A 27,817-nucleotide genomic window follows, 5' to 3' on the forward strand; every position below is an offset into this window, starting at 1 on the left:
ATAGATGTCCTGGACAAATGGGATGATTAAATCAGATATTTAATAGCCTACATGTACATATTTTTTTTTGTTCAGCATATTACCAAGAACCACACATATAAAATTATTACAATAAAAAATACATATATGAAAATGAATTAAACATAGAAAAGTATACTATTGCAATATAAAATAAGTCATTTTTATTACTTTTATTTTGTAAAGCACTTTTCCTAGTAAAGGGGTAGACATTTAATTGTGGCACATCTATTATTACTATTATTACTATTATTATTATTATTATTTCAGGGACTGAATCTGGAATTTGACTAAAAATGAAAAGCGAAATGAAATGGATGAAAACTCAAATTCCCACAACCCCTTGCTCAAAATGTCCATGTATGCACGTATGTAGCGTTGCAATATGAACGGGGCTATTGTGCCTCTCACGTCCAATGAACGTCTAGCGTGCTTAGTGTCGTCATCGAGCCTGTGCTGTGATTGGTTGAGCAGACTGAGAGTCATTTACAGTCGGATTCTGATGATGACATGATACCGCCTGAAGAGCGGAGCAGGCGGAAATTGGCGAGTGGCCGAACTAAAACGTGCGGCGAGAGAGGAGTGGAGTTAGATCTGTGTGTATATTTGTAAGGGTTTATACCGCGGTGTCTTGCAGGACTGACCCCTGAACTGTCTTCGGTTTACAGGTCATTGTTTTTTGTCGTGTGGACAGTAATGTGTTAGGGTTGAAGTCGCTGGACTTTGTCTGTGACTCCTCTGTTTCCACATCTCACAGAGACTCTGGACTCCACTCTCTGCCAGGTGAGCACGGTTTGGGGATAATGTGATAATCTCTAAGCTCACATAAAACCTACTGAGTGGGCTCTGGCCTTAAAGACTGAGCAAAATTTGGCTTCCTGGGTTATTTGCATCATAAGGAACCAGTCCCATCAACTAGTAGGGCAGAGCTGGGTTACTTTGAAAGGGGTTAAAAATCCACAATTGTGAAACTGATGTTTTAGGAGAAAGAATATACAGTATACATATACTTTTTGACACTTCTGTTTTTGACAGCAGGTTTAACTTATATTTCAAATAATTACCCTAATACAAATAGTCTGTTTAAGCTGTTTTATTCAAGAGGCTGAAAGTTGTTTTTGACCTAGGAGATTGGCACAATAAATAAATTAATTAATATTATTTAACTAATATAGAATCACTGCACTTTCAATTAGATATATTGTGATATTGTTAAAATTAGTGTTTAAGACATAAACATTGTACAATTATTTGCACAGATCTTTACCCAAGAGGACTTTACCCAGGATAGACGTCATGCAGGTTGATGGTGTAGTACAGGGTAAAGGTTGTTTGGAACCAGAGGAGAATGCGAGAGTTGCAGCTGTTCGTGGAGCTAATGGTGAAGAAGACTCAGAGGCGGAGTCATACAAAGATGGACGCACTGATGAAGTGGACAGAGAGACCAGAAACCGAGCTTTCAACTGGTGCAGAGACTTTCTGTCAGGGTCATGGAAGAACATCTCTGAGACAGACTTTCAGATCAGCATTGTGAGGTAAGGGTACAGGAAGAGAGATTAAAGAAAATTTGGAAAGCATGCCTGATCATTGGGGTAAATTCTGAATAAATGCTAAGCAAGCATACACACAAACATAATTACTATTTGGTGCTATGCAAAATTGTAGTTCCAGTCTGAACATTCAAATCAAGAGATGTTTCTGAGGATTGTATACATATGATAACCCACTTGTGTAAGAAATGGGAAATTAAGTAAAAATTAAAGTACAATTGACTGACTCCCCTGAACTCAGATCTCAACATCATCAAATGTGATTAGGATTAGGCATGAAAAGGTATATTTTCAAATGTCTCTGAAGAACTGAAAGCTAAAGTAAAGTAGCATTGCTGAGGTCCACTGCCTTGTTACAGTTACTGTGAAAATAATGCATTCTAAATAATGTGTTTCGTGTGTCTGCAGTGGAGGACTCAGTAATCTGCTGTATAAGTGCAGTTTGCCTGATCATGTTAGTCCGGTCGGGGTCGAGCCCTCTCGAGTGCTGCTCCGCATCTATGGAGCTATTTTACAGGTACCGTTGCATCTGTTTTTATAGTATGTATAAAGAATGTAGAGCACTGGCACAGAGCACAGATATGAAAATTACTCTTGAACCCACATGCCTTTTGTGTGTGTGTGTGTAGGGAGTGGACTCCCTGGTCTCTGAGAGTGTGATGTTTGCCATTCTTGCTGAGAGGGAGCTTGGTCCTCGTCTCTATGGCATTTTCCCAGAGGGCCGTCTGGAGGAGTATATTCCTGTGAGTGCACAAAGTACTTCTTTGATTCAAAAGGCTAAATTGTCTTATGACCATTGATTTTTCTAATTCCAGATGAGTTAACACAACTCCTACTGAGTACGTTTTAAAATGGAACTTTGTGCAAATTGTAGCGTACAATTTATTTTTATTTGTGATGTGTCATAACCTTTGCACAGGCCGACTTGTATGCCTTGAATATAAGTTAGAATAAATTTAGCAAGTAAACAGATGTTCTGCAGTAAAGGATGTTCTTTGTAGAGGATGTGAACCTAATGTTTTTTTGTTTTATATGAGAAAATGATCACATCAACACTCAAACATTTTATGACTGTTTATCATAAAGGGGGCTTTGAATTTATCAGCAAAGATCAAAGCCACTAAGCAACACTGACATTACAGAGTATTTTACTTTAATGAAGGAAAATGGACTTAATAAACCAGTGTGTATTGAAATATTTGCCAGAACTCACCGAATAAAAGGTGTTATTTAGTATAAGTTACTACTGTACATCACAATGGCAGATAGGGGTTTGATTCTCAACACAGGCAGCAATGTCATAGTACACAAATAAGAGTCCTTGGTTAAGATTTCAAATGCAACATTAATCTACCACTGTTACATAATTTTTAAATATTAATGACAGTAGAATTGTTTCAGCACAGAAGGAGATGGTGGAGAGGTTGTTTTCTCGCTACTATTTCCTTCTCTGCAGCCTTGTTGCTTAAAGCTCTAAATGAATCCTAATGTAAAAGTCTGAAGTGCTTAACTGATAGCAAAATGAATGTATTAGTAATATTTCCTAGACTAAAATGCTTATTAACTCATGATATTGTCCATGCTCCAGAGTAAGCGCTTACACACGGAGCAACTGCAGGATCCCGAGATCTCAGCTGAAATAGCCAGTAAGATGGCACGATTCCACCGTATGGTCATGCCCTTCAACAAGGAGCCGAAATGGCTGTTCAGGACCATTGACAGGTAAAAATATATGTTAAAAGTTTAAATAAAATATATAATTAAATAGTTTGTTTCCTTATTCTTAGTAACAGCTTCTATTCATCTGAGAATTTACAGAAGATATAGGAATTTGTTACATAATGGGTATCATATTTTATTTAATTATGAGGAAATACATTAGCTCTTAAATTATACCAGAGGTATTGGATCGAGCTTCATCATTCCAGAGAATGAGGTTCCAGTGCTCTACAGCAGAGTGCTCGGGTCTTGTGGCCTTTTAGCTGATGGCTGGCATTGAGAATGGAGACCGTAATCTCATATGCAACTACTCCATAGCGTCCCATTTAACTTCCTGATTTTTTGGGGAGATTATACTAGCTGTATACACACCATTGGATTTGTGGTTCTGGGTGCACTTTAAAGTAGCTGAAATAACAAATTACAGGGTGTGCCTGAATGTATAGGCTTACCCTGTGTCTGGAATGTTGATCGCTATTAAACATTGAATTCTACAGATCACATTTTTACACTCCTGTTAATCTGGAGCTTCTGTTAATCAGTGCACATCACACTTACATTTGTTACTTCACTGTCCTCAGAATGCTGAATTTTTGTAATGATTCACTAGTTAAAACTGTAATGTGAGAGTGCTAATTTTTTCCTGTGTAATTTTTAGGTACATGGAACAAATAAAGAACATTAAATTTGTACGTGAAGCTCACATCAAGAAGTTCAAGAAGCTGATGAAATATGATCTTCCTGGTGAAGTCTTGAGATTGAAGTGAGTAAATAGGCACAATAGGAATAACATTTTCTAGAAGTAATAATACGTTGAGTATATATTGTTTATTGATTTGTAAGATAATTGATGCTAATTCCTCTGCCTGACAAAACACTTATAAGGCACTACACTCCCATAAACCTTTTCTATTAAACTCAAAATCTAATTGCTGTAAACAATTTTTATATTTTCTAATGGGTAACTGCTGTTTCAATTTCTCCTTCGGCTTTGTCAGGTTTTCCTTTTCCACAGTGTTGAGTTCTAGGGTGAGCACAGTGCCATTTTAAATTGGTTCTCTCTCTCTCTCTCTCTCTCTCTCTCTCTCTCTCTCTCTCTCTCTCTCTCTCTCTCTCTCTCATTTTAGAGCACTACTAGCAGCAACTCCTTCGCCCGTTGTGTTCTGTCACAATGACGTACAGGAAGGTGTGTGTCCTTCACTCTGTGTCAGTTTTATTTTACATAATCCAATATGGTTGCTGGTAAATGTGTTTGACTCTTATATACTGGTCCTGTGTACATCCAGAGGTTTTATACAATTAGTGGGACACTAATAAATTTTAGTTGTGGCCAGACTGATGACCAGAGATCAGTAAGCAGAAAGTAGTAGAGAGAGAGAACGTGCAATTAATATAGCCTTTACAGCTGCAACAACAGCCCTCATTTTCATCAAGAAACATTAAATTTAATGTGAGAACTGTCTTTCTTTAGGGAACATCTTGATGTTGGACAGCCGAGATCAGAGTTCCTCTGATAAACTGATGCTCATAGACTTTGAGTACAGCAGCTACAACTACAGGTATTTGAGGAACTGTTTTGTTGTGTGTAATATATGACTAAATTCATTACAATCAAACGTGCCCTTGAGCTGTTTACCCCCTTAATTCCTGTTCATCCCATGTGTGGTTCATACAGGGGGTTTGACTTTGGGAATCATTTTTGTGAGTGGGTATATGACTACACATACAATGAGTGGCCTTTTTACAAGGCAAATCTGGAAAACTACCCAAACAGACAGCAGCAGGTGGGTCTTTGCAGTGGCATAAACAACAATCAGACAGGCCATTTAATTTGTGATTAATCTATCGAGATAGCTCAAAATTCAGAGTCAGCTGATCTGACGTTCTAATTTATCAGTCCATTTTTAAGTAAACGATTCTCAGAAGATAACAGTGGTGCTGTATAACACACATTAGTACATATTCCCCATTTTCAATGTTCCAAAATATAGGATAGCATTTATTTATTTAATGTTTAACCAATAAACTTTGATCTTATTTTCCTTTATTTGAATTTCTGGAAAAGCTTTCCAAAGGCATTGTTCTGTTTTTGTACAATCATGCCATCTACTGGAGTGAAGTGGTATTAGTGTGTGATCATAAAGCCATTCATGCTGTCATCATTCACTCGTTTTCTCTTTGTTCGACTCAGCTGCTCTTCATCAGAAACTATTTGTCAGAAAGTGAAGATGCTGGTCGTGAAGATCAAGCCAAGATTGAGGAGGAGATGATTATTGAAGCAAATAGGTATGATTCAGCTTGAAAAATCTAAGAGCATAGATCTCTCACTGTATTCATGTGATATAATAGATCTATTAGATCTATAAAGACATAAATCTGTCTCTTTTGGTCTCACACACTTACAAACATTCACAGGTATGCCCTTGCGTCACATTTCTTCTGGGGTCTGTGGTCAATTATTCAAGCCAGAATCTCCAAGATTGAATTTGGATACATGGTGAGTTGAAATAAACAAATTACTACTTTTTTTTGTATTTGAATCAGAATTCCTTGAAACAGCTCTCTTCAAATACAACTAGATTTTAATCCAAATGTATTAGATAATATCTTTTTATAAAAAAGGGATATTAACCTGAATTTTCCAAATGCAATCAAAACGTCCACACTTTAATGTGTTTAACAATTTTTTTCAATCCCCAGAATTTCATTTAAAATTTCAGCTCAGGCAAATAGTTTAAAGTAATCTCTTACTGATTTTATGGACATTAAAAGTTTGAATGTTTTCTGAATTACAAGAAACTGCTTGTATATTAACCATTTAAATATGAAGAAATACAAAAGGTTCATTTTTCCCAAGTATATTAGTAAATCTGTATATTAATACTGCCCTTAGAAAAATATGTATCTCCAAAATATTAACCTTATAGGAGAAGGGAAAAACCTTTATTAAATTTCAATGATGCATTGGTAAAAGCAGCAGCTTCATTCACAAAAGCAGGAAGGAAGTGGAATACGAAAGTGGCTGTGCCAGGAGCTCAAGGGATGTGATTGGCCAAATACAATGTGTAAGATAAGGCCTTGAGTCGGGTGATATATGGAAAGCTTTTAGTAAGGCCACATCACCAGAGAAAAGGCAAATAATGACTAGTTTTATTCACGAGCAGGAAGAGGAGGCATGGATGGCAACAGCAGTGTCACAGGGAAAACAAGTCAAGTGGCTTTGATGGGAGAAACTAGAAATCTTACACTTTTCCTGGCAAGAGCTGTGAGGCAAGTTGTATTAAGTTTTTGCGGGGAGCAACTTATGATGTCCTTCCACCACCTTAAAATCTTGGACAGTGGGTAGGTGAAGACCCTAGTTGTGGATTATGTACAGGGGTTGGCACACTGAAGCATATTCTGTCAGCTTGTAAGCTTAGTTTGTCACAGGGTCGGTATACATGGAGACATAATATGTCTAAAGTGCTAAGGGTTTTAGCATGTTTGTTGGACAGCAAGCAGTTAGAGGTTAATGCTTTGAAAGGTAATAAAGGTAGTAATAAAATAGTTAGGTTTGTACATGAGAGAGAATGTTTTACAGAATGTGCACAGGCTACAAATATTGGTAGATGGGGTGAAGCATGAGATTGGAAATTTCTGGTGGACAAAATCTCCAGGTCCCAGAGTGCATTGTGTTAACTACACTGAGGCCAGACCTGGTTCTCTACTCTGAAAATAAATGGATAGTTTATTTCATAAAGTTAACAGTTCCATTTGAGGATGCAGTAAATGAAGCATTCGAAAGGGTAGAAGTTGAAGAACACGGACTTGGTGGAGATAGGTGTTAGGGGATTTGTAGCCATGTCGGCCACATCCCTGCTTGTGCAGTTCAGCATCAGGCCAGAAACTAAGGGTAACTTTGAAGGAGTTATCAGAAACAGCTGAAAGGTCTAGTCAGTGGTTGTGGGTAAGGAAAGCACAGATTACTTGGAGAAATGCACTGTAGAGATGCTATTGTGATTGTTGATGATGTAGAACGTAAAGTTCACATGGTGGCACTGATCATGCATTAACGGCGCCATTGGGGCTAGATACAGCCTTAGTCACCAGGGAGGCCAGTGTGGCCAGTTGTTGATGGTAAAGGGTAAGGTAGGATTGTAAAGCTGGCTTGGAAGGGGGTTGGTCTGGGATGCCAGACTTCACGGTTGAGCCTTCTGGAGGTGTTGTAGGCTTAATTCTACAAAACACCAGCGAAAGGATGTGTCAACCTGATGACCCCTGTGAAGAGCTAGTGATACAGTGGATGGTTTAGTTACTCATGGGCTGGGCTCAATCAAATTTGTTAAGGATAGCTGGTTGCTGAATGGATCATAAAAGGCCACATCAACCTTAGTGTTGTGGTGTAGGATTCTACAGGAATTTTGGTGGCTGCAGGTAGCAAGAGAGTGTGGTGGGACCTATGTGAAGCTGTAATGGATTGGCATAAGATATTTTACATCTTATCTTGTGTATGATCATAACTACTATAGAAGTCAATGTAACAGATTTTATTCCATGTTATTCTGGAGCATTTCTATTATAAACTAAACATTTACAAAAATGGAGATACAGGTTTCTTTGGACAGTGACAATATACAAAACATTCCTTATTACTTGATGAAACAAACTGAAAGATTTTAACACTCTGTGTTGTTCATCCACAGGATTATGCCCAACACAGGTTTGATTCGTATTTCAAGCAGAAAAAGCTCTTCTCCTAACCCCACTCTCAGAGCAATGCATTCAAGAAGGATTGTGCTCCAGTAGAGTGCCTTTCATACTTCTCTTTCATTTTTTTTTTTAATTATTATTATTATTATTATTATTATTTTTTTTTTTTAAACTTAGTTCAGCCCCAAACGGTTCTTGTGTTGAATGTCTTTTCAGTTGACATCATACTAATCATTTCCGCCTGAAGGGAGTTACTTGAAGCACATATTTTAGTGGAGTAGAACCCTAGAGTTTAGTAACCACTGCAGATATAACTTGTTTATTTACACACACACATATATGCATGTATATGTGTGTGTATTCTATCCGTCCATTCGGGGAAGGGTCCAAAGGGTCCAAAGCTAGGTTTAGTATGTTTATCTATAGGTTTTCCACCTTTTGACAGGGCTGCTTTGTCTCCGGTTACTGTCTGTGAGGAGTTTGGTGTGTTCTCCCCGTGTCCGTGCAGGTTTCCTCCCACGGTCCAAAAACACACGTTGGTAGGTGGATTGGTGACTCAAAAGTGTCCATTGGTGTATGTGTGAGATTGAATATGTGTGTGCTGCACTGTGAAGGACTGGCGCCCCCTCCAGGGTGTATTCCCGCCTTGCGCCCAATGATTCCAGGTAGACTCTGGACCCACAGCGACACTGAACTAAATAAGCAGTTACAGATAATGAATGAATGATTTTTATGTACATATCTAATTCTGATAAAAAATATTTACAAAATGTAGAGTCTGGGAGTAGATGCACTTGTGCTACTGTATTATATATAGGGTTACACCTGCAGTAAAATTAATGGGATTATGTTAATGGGATTCATTTCATCTCAGAAAACTGTAAGTACCCAATTATGTATTATTGGAATACCATTTAAACCATAAAATAGTTCCATGTCAGTTATTTAGGTCTGAATTAAAAACATCTTGGAGTTGAAGCCAAATTGCAAATACTGCTTTCATAGATTTACCTAAAATATGTCTTTATGCAACTTGTAAAAGACTGAATGAACTTGATGCCATGCAGTATGAGAATGTTCTATTAACTGTATACATTTTCAAAAAGCACTTGAACATTTGAACTAACCTTATTTATGTGTTGCTTATTTATTTGCTTCTTTTAATTGTCAAAAGTGTAGCACACTGAGAGCCATTGCCTGATGAAAGATAAAACAAAACTCAGCCTAGATCCAAATATATTCAGAGATGCAATGATGAATATATGCTTGTTTCAATCATTTTCAATTAAGATAATTATAGCAGCTTAGTTTAAGATACTGTCTTTTTTTTTTTTTTTTCAATTTAAAAATGACTGTGGTTGCAACCAATTTTCTTAATTGCTTCAACTGACTTTGTAGAATGAATCAATATCAGACTGCTTGTTACCACATTTTCACTGTGTGTAATACTGTATTTATGGGTCTCAATTCTCAGTGACTGAATGTTTGTCATTTATCAATCATTATGTGACTGATTTGACTGGTCCCATTGTTCAAATCGGTATGATGCTAAGAACGGACCATAAGAGTATTAAGCTGGGTCCAGTTGTTGAATATGTTGAATTATTTGAATAGATGTTTGTGTTTAGTGTTATATATGTTTTTTTTTGTTTTTTGTTTTTTTTATAAACATTTATTTTTTGTTTCTGTTTCATAGGCCCTGCGTGGTAATGAAACGAGTTATTTAAGCCTAATAAAGCTTTGCATCATGGGTTCCTGTGTAATAAAATACAATACAGATTGGTAAACTAAACAGGTTACCAGAATCTCATAACATTCTGGAAAAGCAATCAGCAAATAATACGTAAAGTGTATAATATTTCCTACCTTCACTCAGTCCTGCATCAGTCTGGTGATCCGGCATGGCGAAGATGTGTCTTGTTTCATTCCAATGCCATGGGCACTGGACATCTTAAAATAGCTCTGCTCTTCCTGCGGACTCCATATTGAGCTGCCTCTGCCTAAGAGAAAGCAGACTTCAAAACAAGCCGGCCTGCTTTGAGAGAAAGACGAGAGCCTGGACTGATCCGCTAAGCAGAGATTGAATAAGGTGAACTGTGCTCAGAGCAGTAACGGTTTGCCATTTGTTAGCTTTAGCCAGTACATAGAAACAGGTATATAATGTGAGTCTCTAAAAATTGAATGAGATTTTAAAGTCATATTTTTTAACCATACTTTTATGTCCATTATTTGTACAGGAAGCAGTTAGTCAATTACAGCTCAGCTCTGGACTGAGTCAGGAAATATGGAAGCTCTTTGGCAAGCTGTATCAACACTTTTAATCTGTCTAGGCTCATGGGTAAATGGGCTCATAGGTTTTACGTATATTCAGGAAAGTTTACGGGTCGAGGGTGTTTTAGTCTGGGTCAAATTGATTCTGACCAGGTTGGGAATGTGGGGTCATTTTAATGCTGACACAAATAGAGTGGAGCCTAATAGCAAACAAGCTGAAAGATGGACAACAGACCAGGAGTCCAGGACCTATCATTACCATAGTAATGGACCACTGGTAGCTGTGCAGACCAGCACACATGTTTTCTATGTGAGTTACTACACTTGCACTTCAACACAACACAGTCTAAATAATAAATGACAAAGACCTTTCTAAATGGCATGCAGGCCAGCATTTTATGTTTTTAAAACATCAAAATCTGTTTATTTTTCCACTAAACACTGAAAATTAAGCCTAGTCCTAGAATAGGATTGAACTGAGAATATCAACTTAAAAGAAAATAAAGTTCATGGCTAGGCTTAATCAGTGTTCAGAAAGTATGAGATTCTACATAAAAAAATAAATACATATAAACAAATTTCCTGTATTAGACATAAGTTAATCTCTTTCATATACATCTTCCTCTGCTCTGAGTCAGAGTATTTGATGTTTCTTCACGTCAGGTTGACCTGGAAAGGCTGGCAGATTGTAGTGAGTACTTCAGGGCTTTATCTCACTCCTGCATGAGAGAGACAGAAGAGAATCTTGTGAACCTGACCCATGTTCCCTCCAGGGTTTTCCATAGCCTCCTTCAGTTCTGCTTCCTACACAGCTTCAGTGTACCAGAGAACCTCATTGAGGAGCACTTGAGGGTGAGCACATATCTGCTGGTCCCTGGCTTCACTAGTCGCTTGCTGCTAGCCCTTTCTGAGGCCCTCACAGAGCACACAAGTCTGGCTTACTTACAGCTGTCAGAAGAACTCTGCAGTGTTGAGCTCCAGGAGACAGTGCTGATTTTCATGAGCAAGAACCTTCTGGAGTTTCCTCACCTGAGCAGAAAGCTGGAACTCCATCTACAGCAAGATCTTATCCAGCTGCGGTCTCGGAGTTCTCCACAGCTGTGCTGCCTGAGGAAAGAGAACCTGATCTCACGAGACAAACAGGAAACCGATGCTGCAAGGAGACTTTTCAAACTGGAAGAGATGGATGGGAAGTGGAGTTCTATTACAGATCTGCCTTTCAATGCAGATAAGTGGTGCTTCACCACAGCGGTCCTGTTTAACTATCTCTACCTCATTGGAGGCTACAGGCACCACACAAAGAGGGGATATGAGTTTAAGATGGCCTCGTTCCGTTATAACCCCTTGACAAATAAATGGGTGGCCACTGCTCCTCTCATCAAGGTATGGTTATATTTATGCTCACATGAGCATTATTTCCATAGACTGGAGCTTTTCAGTTCTGGTTCAACAAGGCTGTTGAACATTGTCCTGAACAATTAGGTGAGTTCCCATTTGGTGCAACTGATCTGTCAATATCCAGGTTTGAAATGTGTGTTTAAGCAGGGAATCCATCAAACTGCTTGGATCACCCAGACACAGGATTTCAAAGCTGCCAAATGCACTGGCAGTCAAAAACAAAATCATTAGACTTAAATGTATTTAAAAGCCTCAAACACAATATATTTTTTCCCAGAATTTGTAGGGAAGTTGTTATAGATGAAAGTGTATTTCCTATTCTCAGTAGTGGCTTAAAAAATATGCATCCCTTCCTTGTACTGAAGCAGTTGTGTTGATACTGTAAAGACTACATCATGGTAACAGTTCACATGACAACTGCATAAACATAACCTTTGGTTCATTATTGTCAAAGTTAACAAATTATGTTTATACGTGTAATGCACTGATAACCAACACGTCAAACACGCAAGCTAATATGGAAGAGTGGTCTTGTGTGTGTGACTTCTCTCAGCACAGACGCCATTTCAGTGCAGCAGTGTGTGAAGGCCATATCTACGCTGTGGGGGGCTGGTATCTGGACTCACTCGTGACCCCTGACTCCACCACAGGAGTGTATACAGCTGTTGAGCGATATGACCCATGGTCAGACTCCTGGGCCTTTGTCTCCTCTCTCCCCCTCACAGATTTCCACTTCACTCTTTCCCTCTCTCACGACTCCCCCCTTACCACCAGCCTAGGCACTTGCCTCTATGTGCTGGGCAACATCCAGAGAACTGGAGAGAAACTGGTGCTGCGCTATGATACAACCCAAGGTACGGCAAATGAAAAATGTAAAGTTTGTCTTTTTGAGAACTGTACCTGTCAAATTATGGCACATAAGTACTGATCTTTAAATGAGATCATTGGCTTTGCTCCTTCAACTCATTCACCCTTGTCTCACTCTCTCCCTGCCCAACTCCCTCCCTCCTGCTCTCAGACTGCTGGAATGAGTTGTACCCCACCCTTACTCGTGCCAGTGCAGATATCCCCATACTCCACTTCCTGGGATCCACTGACCGTTTGATTGTGATTGGTGGAAACAATTTTGAAACTGTGGTGACTTCTTTCTGTGTGGAGACACAAAAGTGGGGTCAGATCAGAAGCATGGAGAAGACAGCTTTGATCGGTCAAGGCACTGTGTTAAATGATGAGGTTTACATGGCAGGAAATCAGGAGGACATCATTTTCCGGTTGAACATCCACTCACTGACTCTCTCACTCCTCCCCCCACTCCCTGTCCCCACCTGCTATGAGAGCTTTTTCCACCTTTGTTTCTGAACCTGTACACATACTATGTTATCAGCACTTTACAAGGACAGCATAAGTGTGTACACAGCAAAGATGCAAAAACATTGGTGAAAAAATAAACATCTGTAAAAGCACTACCTCATGAAGTCATTATTGCTTGTTATGACGCTTTAACTGCTAGAAAACTATTAATTACTGTTTTAAAATGGTTTTGAATGTTATTGGTCAATTGTGCAATATATGTCCAAAAGTTTGAAAAATCCTGCTGATCCTCAAAAATGGACATTAAAGGAACATTGGGTAAGATTTTTTTTTATTCTGCTGGGGCTCCCCCTAATGTAATTAATTTTTACAGCACTGTACTGAAATCAATGGGGGGAGGAGGCCTTTCCAACCCTCCTCCACAAGTTACATAGTGCAGTCTATATTTAAGGCAAAAATTTTACATAGTGTTCCTGCAACAGCAAATTTGGCATTCTTTTTTGCAGTAACACCCAATCATAAACCGGATTGCGCAAATGCATTACCAAGGTCAGACCCTGACAAATGTCATTTCAACTCCTAGAAGGTACTGGACGCTGATGCATTGCTTTACAAAAAAAAAAAAATAATAAAATAAATATATATATATATATATATATATATATATATATATGTATGTATGTGTGTGTGCGTGTTACTTTAACATTTTGTATAGGTCTTAAGCTCAAATGTAACAATCGTCATAGATGTTATGCTATAAATATTAGATAGAAATAGTGGCTATAGACAAATGATTCACTAGCAACAATACATTTTGGAATAATGGGGCAAAACCAACAGGTGTGGTGCCGACCCTGCAATATGTTTTGCTTAGATTCATGATGTGCCTGCAAAAGTCTAGAGAATCCAATTCTGTTTGCAATGCTTTTCTATGTAAATTATACAAGCCTTATATGTGCAGCTGTGTCACTTGGAGGTTCACTTGTATTGTTAATGCATAAATTCTATAAAAAAATTATAGCATTATGCTATTACTAAAAACTCACAGTAAAAATATATGCGTAACTTTAATGTGCACTTTTTAATTATAGTACAGAAGCATATAAAGTAAAGAACAGAGTGTAAAGTCATGATACATGACAACACTGTTTTCCAAGAATGACCAAAAGCGTCATAATGGCAACAGACACCTGTTACATAATACACTCACGAGCCTTATTTAGTGCACTGCTGAAGAGGAACTGTGGGAACTGATCCTTACATCCACTGAGAGGTCCTCCGGCTTCTTTCTCCTGTCCTATGCTATTTGCAGAATAGTTTGTTGATATTTGGGCCACTAGCTGGGACTAAGCTAGAGAGGTGTCCAGTTACACACACACACACTGAAGTGGTAAGAAAGACAGGAGAGAAACAGAAGAAAACCACGGAAAGTAGAGGCAGTGAAAGTGCGTGTATGTGTGGGTGAGACTGATTTCCACCCACAGTTTACTTCACGAGTGCAGTGTGAAGGGCAACGGGGTCACACCGAGCACTACAGCTGTATCTGCACAAGGAGTTCCCACTGAGCCTGAGTAGAACCTGGACATAGCCTGTCATTTTGTTTCACAGCATTAGCCTTCGGTCACATTGCTGTAGAAAAGGTACAGTAAAACTGTGTTTGTCTGTAATACCTGCTCTAATATTTTAAGGGTGTATTTCTGTCTGCTATAAAACAATCTTGACTTAACCATAGCTTCATTATTTTGAATCCCTGCTTATATATCCTGGAGTTAAATGCTCTTTAACTCTTTACTGATTTAATTTAAACAATTAAACAATATAATTGTTTAAACAAAGAATATATAATGTATTGACACCCTTGATTCTCCGCTGTTTGTGGTATGAATGTGATATTATATAATATTGTATGGTACTGTACATCGGATGTCTTGTCTTACCTTATACTAGCATTTCTAAAAATGTTATACGGTTAATGTTCTTACAGATTCACAGTAGTATGTTTTAGACATAAAACAATATGCCTATTCATGGATTTACTGTTTATTAGAGATTATAAAACATTATTTGTTTTTATCTGGAGTGAACAGCCACTGTTTTATTTTGTGATGCTTCCGGAGACAACCTTCACGCACTAGCACATGCCTCTCCAGCAGTCCACTCTGCTATTTTCTGCCTGCTCAACTTTGCCCTAGTTAGTGTTTCTCCAGTCATATGACATGGAAAAAGAAACTCAAGCTTTACACTGTCACTAGTACAACCTGTGAGGACAACAGTACCTGACTGAATGACCTATGGCCTATATACCTATATTATATGAATTGCTCAATTTAGCATACATTTGTAAGATCTAAAATTAATTTATATAGGAATGTGCACTTTTATAGACTGGGCTGATGCATTTTATGGGATGTTTCTTTATGGGATTTACTAAAGATGTAAATCAGACTGTGATTGACAGCCATTTTTAAATTCCCCCAAAAATGTCCACTAAACACAGATTGTAAACGAATTCTTTTGCTTTAAACCGTGTTTTTGAAAAACATTTTTTCTGATGTTGTAAATCAAAACACGATATTGTTAGTGAATGTGTCTGTTTTAATTTGTGGGAAATTACGATTAACATTACAATTAATGTGTGACTCCTAACCAATGGCAGAGCTCATTATACTGTATATATCCACAAATAAAAAAAATTCCTGATTGGACAATATTTGCTTCAGCGTTTGGAGAGCTTAGACCATTTGTTTACAACCAAATCTTTAAAGTTATATAAGAGCACTGCTAAAACAAGCTGTGTATAAACATAAATCTATTGCAGACACATTCCCATCTCCTGGAAATCATTAGTTCTTTTTTTTTAATAAATCATTCATATCATCTTTTTTTGTACCTGCTTCTGCATTCACTTAAGGGTGTGCAATGGCAGAGGCCCACCAGGCGGTGGCCTTCCAATTCACTGTCACCCCAGAGGGTATCAAATTGCAGCTGAGCCGGGAGGTGTTAAGACACATCTACCTGTCCGGAGTGACTTCATGGAGAAAACGTGCCATACAGTTCAAAGTGAGTAAAAGGATTCAATAGTAATACTAAACAATCTGAATGAAATTATTCCTAGTAATAAACAGCAGGAAACTTAAGTTAAGCAAAAATTAAGAAAATGGAAAATTAAAGGAATACAGTAGAACACATATACTACTGGAAACACTATGGGTTACAACATAATTGCATAGTAATGACATCTTAATCTTTTTTCTGATATCTGAATTCTTACTGTATTTTATATTGTATTCATATTTTTAAAACTTTCTCTTTGAGCAGAATGGCATCCTAACAGAGGTCTATCCTGCAAGTCCTTCCAGCTGGTTATTTATGGTAATTGCTATAATGAGCTCTATATATGCCCGAGTAGACCCCTCCATGGGAATGATTGACAGCATCAAGAATGTTTTACCTGTGAGGTCTGTGTACTTCAAAGCCATAATTACTCATTTCTGAATATAAAATATACCCATAGAATCTCAAAGATTTCATTAGATTAAAGGTTTCTCAGATTTCTATTTCAAGAGTGTAAACATTCAAATAAAAATTAATTAAAGATAGCTTTTGTGCTATTTTTGCTGTGGACATAATGTTCTACCACTGACAGCATGGTTTATGACATTAAGATGGTCAACATGTGCCTAATCTCTTGTTTTAATGTCAGAGGTCACATTGTTCTTATAAACAATTTTGGTTGTAAGTTATAACATTGCATATTGTTGCTATCTATTGACAAATACGTTCCACTATTTTTGTTGATTTTTAGTTTACTATATCATTTGAACACAGCATATCTCCTTCACACTCTCTGACAAATAGAAATGCTACACAATCTTGGAATAATATAGCTTTTACATGGACTATCACTGAAAGTTAAGAAGGTTTTGTTAAATTTTGCTATTTTGGAGATATGTGTTTTTCAATGAACAGTCACAGTAAACTGTATGTAAAGGGGCTACAAAAAGCTGTGCCACAGTAGCCTCTAAACTGAAAATTTCCAGTTTAAAAACTATCAATTCCTTGAATGTGAAATAGTTAATGCTTTTTCCATCAGCTAATGAAAGAAAAAATAGGACAACAGCAGTCTAAGATATAAAACTAGTTTAGTACAGCCGGCAATCTAGATTATGTAGATAACATCAATCTGACCCTAATCTGGTGTCCATTTGTACTGATTTAACATTTTACATTATAAATGGGGTAAGAGTGACACTAATGCTAGCTTTTTTGATGTTATTAGGCCACATATCAGGGGAAAAGCTGGCAGTCAAACCTTTTTTACATCATAGGAATTGCCAGAGTTATGATAATTGCATTGTGGCTACAGTAGTGAGAGATCACCGATGTAGGAAAATGTTTAAACAATGTATAGTGAATTGTGTCAAATCATATGTATAAAACGAATCTTTGACATTTGCCCCTCTAGCGAATACCTCACAGTTCAGACTCAGACCGTGTTGAGCGCTATCCTCTTTGCCACTGCCTTGTGGATATCTCTGATTCTACTACTGCGCTACACTCTGAAAGCTCTGCTCTCCTATCATGGCTGGGTCTTCGAGCCACACGGCATAACCAGCCCCTCCACCAAGCTCTGGATGGTATGGTACAGTCAGGAGTAGAGGCTTGGAGATTAAAATCATTTCTGAAGCACTGTCTTTTCATTGCCTGAATTGGAGTACTGCAAATGTCTGATAAACTGTGTGTTTCTTGTTTTAGAGTCTGGTAAATATGTTTTGGGGTCGCCGCCCATTGCTCTACAGTTTCCAGGCCGCATTACCTAGACTGCCTGTGCCCAGCATTGATGACACCATCAGGAGGGTGAGAGAAAAGTCTTTATAGGAAGTCTGTCCCCTGGCAGCTGGCCAGTTACTTCCACAAAAAAAAAAAAGAATTCCTATGGTTTTGAATGCTGAAGGACCTATAGCCTAACATAGGGTGACCAGATCTGAGATGGTGAAAAAGAGGACACGGGGGGGTGGGGGGTGGGTTTAGGTCACGCCCCTCGGTGCCGTTGTGTGCTTAGCTAAACCTATGTGTGTTTTTAGGTCCTTTACACCTTTATTTGCTACACATGGGAAAACATGGGAATTTCTTTTTTAATTCATCCGAGAACTTACATTTACGTTTCGGCATAGCTGCTCCAGATGAGGGTGGGTACATGAGTTTTGCCTGACGTAAACAAGGACTACTGACGTGCAGACTGAACAATAAAATGTTTACAGAGAAGGTTATCGACCAATAACGGTAGCTCTACAGTCAGACCGTCCAATCAGAAGATTTTAGGCTACTTCACCACGCCCCCTACTCACGCAAGCGAACCAATCGGAGTAGGGGAGGGCGGGACTAGTTTGTGAACGAAACGCTTCTCGAAGTTCTATGTAAGCTCTAGAAAAACAAAATCCCGGACGTTTGTGAAATTCCGCCCGTATATTTTATTTAAGTCTAAAAAAGAGGACGTCTGGTCACCCTACCTAAAATCAAATGCACAGTATTGTTTCAAAAATATATGTAATCCTAATGGTAAATCTGGGAAAATCACACATTACAACACATTTTAGAAGGTTGTTCTGGTTACTGCCTCTTAAATCTAAGCAACAGAAGGCTATTCCACACAGATAACAGATGTGAATCAGTTCTAGCCAAGATGCTGCACTCCTGGCCCACTCTCTGCAAACTGCCTGTGAACCCAAAGTGGGGCACATTAAAAACACCAATTTGGCCCACACATCACTAAACATATCTGTCCCACTTACGCCATAAATGGCTGTGCTGACTGTTGCAAATTAGATGTGTGCCAAAACCTGCCCAAAAATTGGTGTTTATGTGGCCCAGTTCTCACAGTTCTGGTCGTTATGCTTTGTGTCAAGGGAAAATGAATGTGACCAAAAAAAAAATTCTGATATCACACATACAGCTTTATCAGTCACCTGACTGGCCCTTTCAGCTGAATTTAGGCCACATTTATACAATTTTCCACTTACCCCTGATTTAGACTTCCACCAAGACATGTTTTGCTTCCTTATTTCTGCAGTGAATCTACGAGTGTAATGAAGCAAACACCAACACCAGTCTCGCCTCGAACTACCCGAGTGATTTGCATGTGTAATTACTTACACCCACTGCTGTTTAGATTGGGTGAACTATTACTCCTTTAAATATCTCTGTACTTCTTTCTCGATTACACTTCAGTATCTTGAATCTGTGCGCCCCCTTCTGGACGATGACCAATATAAACAAATGGAAAATCTTGCCAACGAGTTCAAAAAGGACCAAGCACCCAAACTGCAAAAATACCTTCTGCTGAAGTCCTGGTGGGCCAGTAATTATGTAAGTAAAACCCAACGAGTCTACCATTCTTAATAAGACCGTTTCTGGAATTGGTGTGTTGAAATATCAGATAATAACATGGTCTATGTCTGCTGAAAGGTGAGTGATTGGTGGGAGGAATATATTTATTTAAGAGGACGAGGACCCATCATGGTGAACAGCAACTTCTACAGTATGGTGAGAGGACAAAAATGACAAAGCCACAGTTCACATGAGTAGTAAGGATTGTGCATTGGATTTGTGAATCCGTTATTGCAGGCTGATGCTAAGGAATTTAATATGCTTTTAGCACAAGAAGTTTTATGTAAGCATTTGTTTAATATCATAGACTGATTTTGTTTAGAAATCACAATGAATATTACTGAGATACTAATCTTGATATTAGGACAGAAAATAATAGTATTGTCCAGAACAGTTTTGCTTGTAAGGTCTTACACGCAATATATATATATCTCTCCATCTGTCTTTCTCAGGATCTGTTATATATGATCCCCACCAACAGACAGGCAGCAAGAGCAGGAAACGTGGTCCATGCCATACTTCAGTATCGCCGTAAGCTAGAGCGAGGAGAACATGTCCCGGTAAATACACAAACTCACACAATGTATAGAAATTTAACTATGTAATTTGGATGATTAATTAACATGTAAAACATATGTAAAATATATAGCTCTAGAAAATTTATTTTTCTTAAGTCAACATCTCTATATGTGTGGCAACCATTTTCCCCCCAGTATTCATTGAATTACATCACAGACCATTCTACTTAATGAGATAACGATAAGGCAGGTAATCACCTGAAAATATATTTAAAAAAAACCCTACTGCTGTGTGTATAACTATCTTCTCATAATACAACCAGTTGGATGGGAAAATGTGATAGTAGTAATTGAAAATAATTGTAATCAAAACTACAAACCACGCCAAAGAAGTGGACAATTCCTGTGTGAGGAAAAGAAGGGTCCAGTTCTTGCGTTACTGGCAGAGGGATACAGTTAGAATCAGCATGCCTGCATCCTTAAAATTTCAGAGAGCATTTCATAAAAACAAGCTCAAGCAGCAAGCATTGGACACAAACCAAACTACAAACTACAGAGGACAAAAATGAAACTCTACTGACAAGGATGACCGCCATGTCATGATGACATTAAGTGGCCTACAACAAGAATGGCACAGTGCCATAGAATGGTGAAGCGCACAACGAGGATGGTTTAAAATAGGCTTCTTTAGAGACCTACAAGCCACAGTTTCCTGCACCTATCTCTGAAATTCAGTGCAGGGTTGGTGATGAGCCTGGGGTGTTTCAGCAAGGCAGAGATCAGGCATATTTTATCATTGTAAAAGGGTACATGAATGAAGCCACATGCAAGGTTACCCTGGAAGAAAACTGCTGATTTACTGCCACTGGTTTTTTGCAGCATGTTACTGTTATGAATGTATAGTAGTTTACAGTAAAACCACAGAAATTTAGGTTGTACTTTCTGTAGTTCAACAGAGTCTACACCTCTAAGGCTTTCACATTTTATATCAGACAGCAGACATAAAAAAATAAACAGCAAAAATCATTTCTTTCCACAAAAATGGTATACCCAAAATGTAATAAAACTTACTCTGTTGTACTTCATGACACAAATATAGCATGGACTTTAACTTATTTATTTGAAATTACAAAATGCTTTTGTGACTTGACTTCATTTTTCCTCACAGCTAAGAGCTTTGGGGGTTGTGCCTATGTGCTCCTATCAGTATGAGAGGATGTTCAACACCACTAGAATCCCTGGTATTGAAACAGGTAATTAACATGTAGTATACTGTTTACTAAAGAACTGGATGAGCTGAGAGTTATATGCTCCACTTAACTCCATAATGGTCATTACATTCATTGTCCTTTTTTGAATGGAATGTCAGTATAAAAATCAAACAGTAACGGTTATTAAAAACAGGCAAAAAAGAGTTCAAGACACAAGTGAAAAATCTGCATTAGTAATATCAAATGTAAATCTGTTTGTCAGGACGGGGCAGACTGACGGAGGAGGACGCACATGCTATAACACAATGACTTTATTTATTACAAAAGATAACAAAACAGTTAGATAGTCTTGGGATAACTTGACAGGAACCTTGGACAAAGAAAGACCTAGACAGAGAGACTTGGACAGAGTTACAGGGAGAGCTAAACAGACAAACCTACACAGAGACCTAAACAGGGAGAGCTAAACAAATACTTAGACATGGAGAGACAGATACAAAGAGAACTAGACTGAGTTAAGACACAAACAGACTTGAGACAAGAGAAATACAAACAGACAAACCAAACAGGCACAAAAAGCACAAGGAAAGAACAGACTGACCAGACTGACATACGAAGCGAAGTGAAAGAAACATGAATCGAGGAAAAGACGAGACAAACAGACTAGTGACAGACGAGCGAATGTCCAACAAAGAGGCATAGACACAAAGGAACTTAAATGACAGGGGAAAACAGACACATGACAGGACCAGGGCATGACACTGATGCTAATACTCTGGGTAGATGAAAACAAGTTTCTACAGAGGTATGGCTGCACTAGTGTCTTATAGATTACGGTGTATTAGTTGTTATTATTAATGTTAGATCCTTATCATTTTATGCAGATACTCAGAATTTTAAAAACAAATGAACCTCCTGGATTTTATGTACAATTATATTGTCTTTGCAATTCATCATACAGAACCTCAATGTTTTTATATTTAGACACAGTCCAGCATTTGAGGAACAGGAAACATCTTGTTGTATACCACCGAGGACGCTTCTTTAAGGTTTGGCTGTACTATGGCGGCCGTCACCTCTTGCCTTCAGAACTCGAACAGCAGTTTCAGCACATTCTCAATGACACTACAGAGCCCCAGCCTGGAGAACTCAAACTGGCCGCACTCACAGCTGGGAACAGGTGAACACAACACACATAATCATCAGCCACATATGATACTGTGCAGAAGTTTTGGGCACCTGAGAAAATGAGATTTAAAAAGCCATTAATCTGAGAACTAAGAATGTACGTGCTCAAAACTTTCATTGTCTGTAACCGCTTATCCAATTCAGGGGCGCAAGGCAGGAACACACCCTGGAGGTAGCGCCAGACCTTCACGGGGCAACACACACTCACAATTCACTCATACCCATGGACACTTTTTAATCACCAATCCACCTACCAATGTGTTTTGGGCCATGTGAGGAAACCCACACAGCCACAGGGAGAACACACCAAACTCCTCACAGACAGTCACTCAGTGTGGGACTTGAACCCACAACCTCCAGTTCCCTGGAGCTGTGTGACTGTGACACTACCTGCTGCACTTCTCCATGTTGGAGTCCAGTATTATTTGAGGTTATTATACAAAACCTAATTTTACCAGTTAATAAATACTTCATTGTGTTTAATGAAATGTGCTGTTGTTTTAACAAACCAATATGATTAAAACTGACATTATACTTCACATTAGTTCACAACACATCTACTACTGTTTAGAAAAAAAAATACTTTTACATTAGCCCCACACTTAATAAGAAGATAAATTATTTTAAATAATAATAACCTTATGTGCTTAATACTTCTGTGCTGTACTGTATTTGTCATAGTGTTATCTTTTAAAGGCTATGTTTATACCACTCACTTGCAGAAAGTGATTTTAAATAATGCCATCTACAAAGGTTTTAAGGCACTTACTATAATTACTGAACTTGTCTACCCGACGGGCTATGGCTGAATTCCATTAAGTCCTTAAATGAATATTAAAAAATGTAGTGTAAACTTTTTTCAGTAATGTAGAATCTGTCACTACAGCAAATGGGGACGTCTTTTAATTAATACCTTTGTTAAATTTTAAAAAATGTTCACCAATATTACCCATATTAACCAACATTTGTCTTTTGATATATAGTTTTTAAATTGTTATATCTTAATTATCATTCATTGAACCATATCACTATTCATTATAGATTGAAGACATTGTAGAATTAAGAATTATACTCAGTATATTTCTGTAACTCTCTGCTAGAATACCTTGGGCCAAAGCACGGCAGAAATACTTCAGTGACGGAGAGAACAAGAAGTCTTTGGATGCCATAGAGTCAGCTGCCTTTTTTCTTACCCTGGATGATGAGGCACATGGGTATGACCCTGAGAAGCCACGGTCAATGGATCTCTATGCCAAATCTCTGCTGCATGGAAAGTGCTATGACAGGTATGGAAATTTTTTCAGGCAATTTCTATGTCACTATTAAGAGCAGAATTACTATCATTCATCATCATTCATCACCTGTAACCGCTTATCCAGTTTAGGGTCGCGGCAGGTCCAGAGCCCACCCAGAATCACTGGGTGCAAGGCAGGAATACACCCTGGAGGGGGCACCAGTCCTTCACAGGGCAACACAGACACACTCACACATTCACTCACACACTCATACCTACGGACACTTTTGAGTCACCAATCCACCTACCAACATGTGTTTTTGGACTGTGGGAGGAAACTGGAGCACCCGGAGGAAACCCACGCAGACATGGGGAGAACACACCAACTCCTCACAGATAGTCACCCACAACCTCCAGGTCCCTGGAGGAGGAATCTAACCCACAACCTCCAGGTCCCTGGAGCTGTGTGACTGCGACACAAACTTCTGCGCCACTCTGCCGCCAGAATTACTGTTATTATTTAAATTAATGTTTCAATTATGGAAGACCAATGACTGATTAATGAATAAATTAATTAATGCCATAATAAATTACCTTAATAAATGACTCAAATCTATTTCCATATTTTCATACATCGAATTTAACCACATTCACACTTTCACATACAGTATATCACTACCTACTTTAATAATATCTTGGTATTTATTCTAATTTTAGCACAGTTTTATTCTAATGTATGCACAGTTCTCTATCTTTAGACAATCTGTACTGTGCACACATTCACTTTGCATTGTCCCGTTTCTGTTCTATGTTCTCAGGTGGTTTGATAAATCCTTCACTCTAATTGTCTACACGAATGGAAAAATAGGAGTGAACACTGAACACTCATGGGCAGATGCCCCAATCATTGGCCACATGTGGGAGGTAAGTAAGTACAGTATGACAATAAAAAATCTGAAATTTTCAAATTTCCTGAATCAACCATTATTTCTTTATTAATTTTTATAATTGTATTAGAAATTCCTTACAAAATTTTTGAATAATGGATATTTTATGCATTATACAGTACTTCTGATGGCTATAAAGTGTATAATATCCCGGTTGTAGACATTGGTGGTTGACAGAATGAATTTATTGTGCTATGTTCAGGATATTTTGGCTACAGACATCTTCCGCTTGGGGTACACTGAAGAGGGACACTGCAGAGGAGACATCAATAAATGCCTGGCTCTCCCTGCCAAGCTGCAGTGGGACATTCCAAGTGCGGTACGACTTCTAAGCTGCTGTTCTGACAGAGTAGTGTGCTACAAGTATTGGACACAGTTTTCACAGCTTTCATTTGAATTTGCTGTACTTTGTGACACTTCTCTCTCATTCTCTCAGTGTCAGGAGATTATTGAAGGCTCTTATGCTATAGCAAAGGAGCTAGCTGAGGATGTGGATTTTTATGGCTGTGTATTTGATGAATTTGGGAAAGGTCTGATTAAGAAATTCAGAACAAGCCCTGATGCTTATATCCAACTGGCACTGCAGCTTGCTCACTTCAGGGTATGTACGATATCTGCACACATAGGGGTGGGAATCATGCTGCTAATTTAACCACTTAGTTGGTTTAGTGTATATGTCATTTTAAGTAGTATTTTATCAAATGTAGCAGTACAGATTCTGTTTTTGTTGTTCTGTTTGAATATTGTGATGCATATTTAGTATCAGTGCAGCGTGGTGGCACAACAGGTATTGCAGCTGTAACACAGCCCTAGGGTACTGGGATTGTGGGTTGATCACAACTGATCAGATTTTTGGGCCACTTTTAACTGCTTGTTGAACGTAGCCTAGGAGTCTGGTGCTGCATTAGTAACCACCATACGTGGACAGACATATTCTTAAATTGTCTACCATTGTATTGTTAGTGATAACTGGTGTGTTGTGTTTGGTGCAGGACAAAGGGGAGGTCTGTCTTACATATGAGTCCTCGATGACCCGTATGTTCCGGGAGGGAAGGACAGAGACAGTTCGTTCCTGCACAGTTGAATCCACTGCCTTTGTCCGAGCTATGGCAGACAAAGACTGTAAGGTGAGAGCAGCTGATGAAGTAAAAAAAAAACAGTTGATTAAGTTTAGGTTTATAGAAAAAAATGTCTTGTGCCACTTTATCCACCTTGAAGAATGTCCAACAAATATATTTCCAGTTCAGAAAAAGTAATGGTAATTAATAACTCCAATTATTAATTAATAATAATTATACAACATCTAAACAGAGAACAATGCAGGCTCTTTATTTTTTGTTGTTCAATGTGCAGAATGAGCAGCGTCTAGCCCTGTTCCAGCAAGCAGCAGAAAAACACCAGAACATGTATCGTCTAGCCATGACAGGTGCTGGTATTGACCGCCATCTCTTTTGCCTCTACATTGTCTCCAAACTACTGGACATTGAATCTCCCTTCCTTAAACAGGTAGGAATGGAATCGAAAATTAATATCAATTAAAAACACTGTTTTGCTGTTTAGATTATATTCTTTAATAAAAAAGACATCAAAAACTGTTGAAAGCTAAACATAGCTATATGTCCTCCAGGTTCTTTCGGAGCCCTGGCATCTCTCCACAAGTCAGACGCCCCAGCAGCAGCTAAACCTGGTTGATATTCAGAAATTCCCAAAATATGTAGGAGCAGGAGGTGGCTTTGGCCCTGTAAGTGATTCCTTCATCCAATAGGACACTGTACACCCATAACTTTGCTTTGTGCAAAATAGCATCTAAATAAGCCAGAGGCACCACTGAATGTGAGTGAGCAGATTTTAATATGATGTGAAAGCTAACAGTCTTGGAATAGAATAGATATTTATATGATGTAACATTTTCAAAAATAACTAATTTTAATGGTGATTTTTAATGGTGTTTTTTACTATCAAAAATCTACCACTTTTCATTTGGCCAGTAGTACCCATACTTTGGTATACAGAAGTAATACATAAAGTTTGACATCATTTAGTTGATTTTCAATTCTCTTTTCATTCCACTGGTTTGCAGGTTGCTGATGATGGCTATGGAGTTTCTTATAATATTGTTGGGGAGCACCTCATCACATTCCACATATCCTGCAAGTCTTCATGCCTGGAAACTGTAAGATACATTCATACACAATAACAAACAAAGGTTTTCTTATACAAGTCTTTATGCCAAACATCAGACAACTACAACCAATAGCAAAAATAAAACCATGTACTGTAAATTGTAATTGTAATCAGATCAAGGCTTGGGTCCAGTTTTAAAGCTGGGATCTTTACATGGCCAGATTGCTTTGCATTTTAGCTGCAACTACTGATGCATCTGACTAGTCCAGTATAGTATCATACTGGTTATTGTAAAATCCCAGCCTGGAATCTGGATCAAAATCTGAATTTGAAAACCTCTGATTTGGATAAAGCTTAAAGTAAACAGCTATATATTTTAAGCTAAGCTAAACTGGCATTTGTTCTTATATGAAGTTGCTTCTGTGTTTACAGGACTCACATCGCTTTGGTCAGAACATAAGGCAAGCCATGCTGGATATCAGAGCATTGTTCAACCAGAAGCAGAAGGCCAATTAACTCTCAACTGCAAGAAAACTTCATGAAAAGCAGAGAAATGACTGTACATTTACACAGCTAAGAGCTCACAGATCACAAGGAAACAAAGAAAACCTGTAAAAATATAGCAGTTATAATCATTTTGTTTAAATTAATTGAATGAATGTTTTAATTTCCCTGCTCTTATATCTAAAAACTAATAGTATGAAGATCAATATAAACTATTTATAAATTACAAAGAGCAATTGAAATTCATGTAGAAAATCTTTTGAAAATGTTAATGTATAAAATGTAACATACATATGGGGAAAGTGTACAATGTAAATATTTTAATGTATTATAAACGCACCCTGATTTCTACTGAATCACTTTAGATGATCTGGGCATTGGATGGATGTCCAACTTGTATATTATTATTCATTCATTCATTGCCTGTAACCACTTATCCGGTTCAGGGTCGCAGTGGGTCCAGAGCCTACCCTGAATCAATGGGCACAATGTGGGAACACACCCTGGAGATGGCGCCAGTCCCTCACTGGCAACACACACACAAACATTCATACCTACAGAGTTGCCAGTCCACCTACCAACATGTTCCAACGTGGACCACTCGGAGCAGGACTTGAACCCACAACCCCAGGATTCTGGAGCTGTGTAACTGCAACACTGTATTTGTGCATATTCCCATTAAATTATTTGACATTTTGCACATCTAACACTGCAAGCGTGTACAGGGAATTTTAATTTGATTTTTAAA

General features: G+C 38.2%; 3 protein-coding genes across 3 annotated transcripts; all 3 read left to right on the plus strand.

Moving 5' to 3' along the window:
- The first annotated feature begins 550 nt into the window (after positions 1-550).
- Positions 551-9,862, plus strand: chkb (choline kinase beta). The gene is made up of 12 exons (XM_066684692.1): positions 551-801; positions 1,278-1,553; positions 1,977-2,085; positions 2,198-2,311; positions 3,157-3,290; positions 3,946-4,050; positions 4,415-4,473; positions 4,759-4,846; positions 4,963-5,071; positions 5,479-5,573; positions 5,703-5,784; positions 7,970-9,862. Exons 2-12 carry the CDS (start codon positions 1,315-1,317, stop codon positions 8,024-8,026), a joined length of 1,191 nt encoding a protein of 396 aa, XP_066540789.1. The 5' UTR covers positions 551-801; positions 1,278-1,314; the 3' UTR covers positions 8,027-9,862.
- Positions 9,863-10,260: 398 nt separating this feature from the next.
- Positions 10,261-13,004, plus strand: LOC136709213 (kelch repeat and BTB domain-containing protein 11). Its single transcript, XM_066684298.1, has 4 exons — positions 10,261-10,557; positions 10,911-11,630; positions 12,199-12,499; positions 12,664-13,004. Exons 1-4 carry the CDS (start codon positions 10,261-10,263, stop codon positions 13,002-13,004), a joined length of 1,659 nt encoding a protein of 552 aa, XP_066540395.1.
- A 1,256-nt stretch (positions 13,005-14,260) lies between these two features.
- On the plus strand, positions 14,261-27,742 carry cpt1b (carnitine palmitoyltransferase 1B (muscle)). Its single transcript, XM_066685684.1, has 19 exons — positions 14,261-14,596; positions 15,868-16,016; positions 16,275-16,414; positions 17,422-17,593; positions 17,712-17,813; positions 19,185-19,322; positions 19,422-19,499; positions 19,796-19,903; positions 21,030-21,114; positions 22,057-22,252; positions 23,361-23,546; positions 24,313-24,418; positions 24,644-24,760; positions 24,878-25,042; positions 25,434-25,568; positions 25,795-25,947; positions 26,069-26,182; positions 26,522-26,614; positions 26,998-27,742. Exons 2-19 carry the CDS (start codon positions 15,876-15,878, stop codon positions 27,079-27,081), a joined length of 2,313 nt encoding a protein of 770 aa, XP_066541781.1. The 5' UTR covers positions 14,261-14,596; positions 15,868-15,875; the 3' UTR covers positions 27,082-27,742.
- Positions 27,743-27,817: the final 75 nt, after the last annotated feature.

Source organism: Hoplias malabaricus, chromosome 11 (genome assembly GCF_029633855.1).
Source record: "Hoplias malabaricus isolate fHopMal1 chromosome 11, fHopMal1.hap1, whole genome shotgun sequence".
Classification (NCBI taxonomy): domain Eukaryota; kingdom Metazoa; phylum Chordata; class Actinopteri; order Characiformes; family Erythrinidae; genus Hoplias; species Hoplias malabaricus.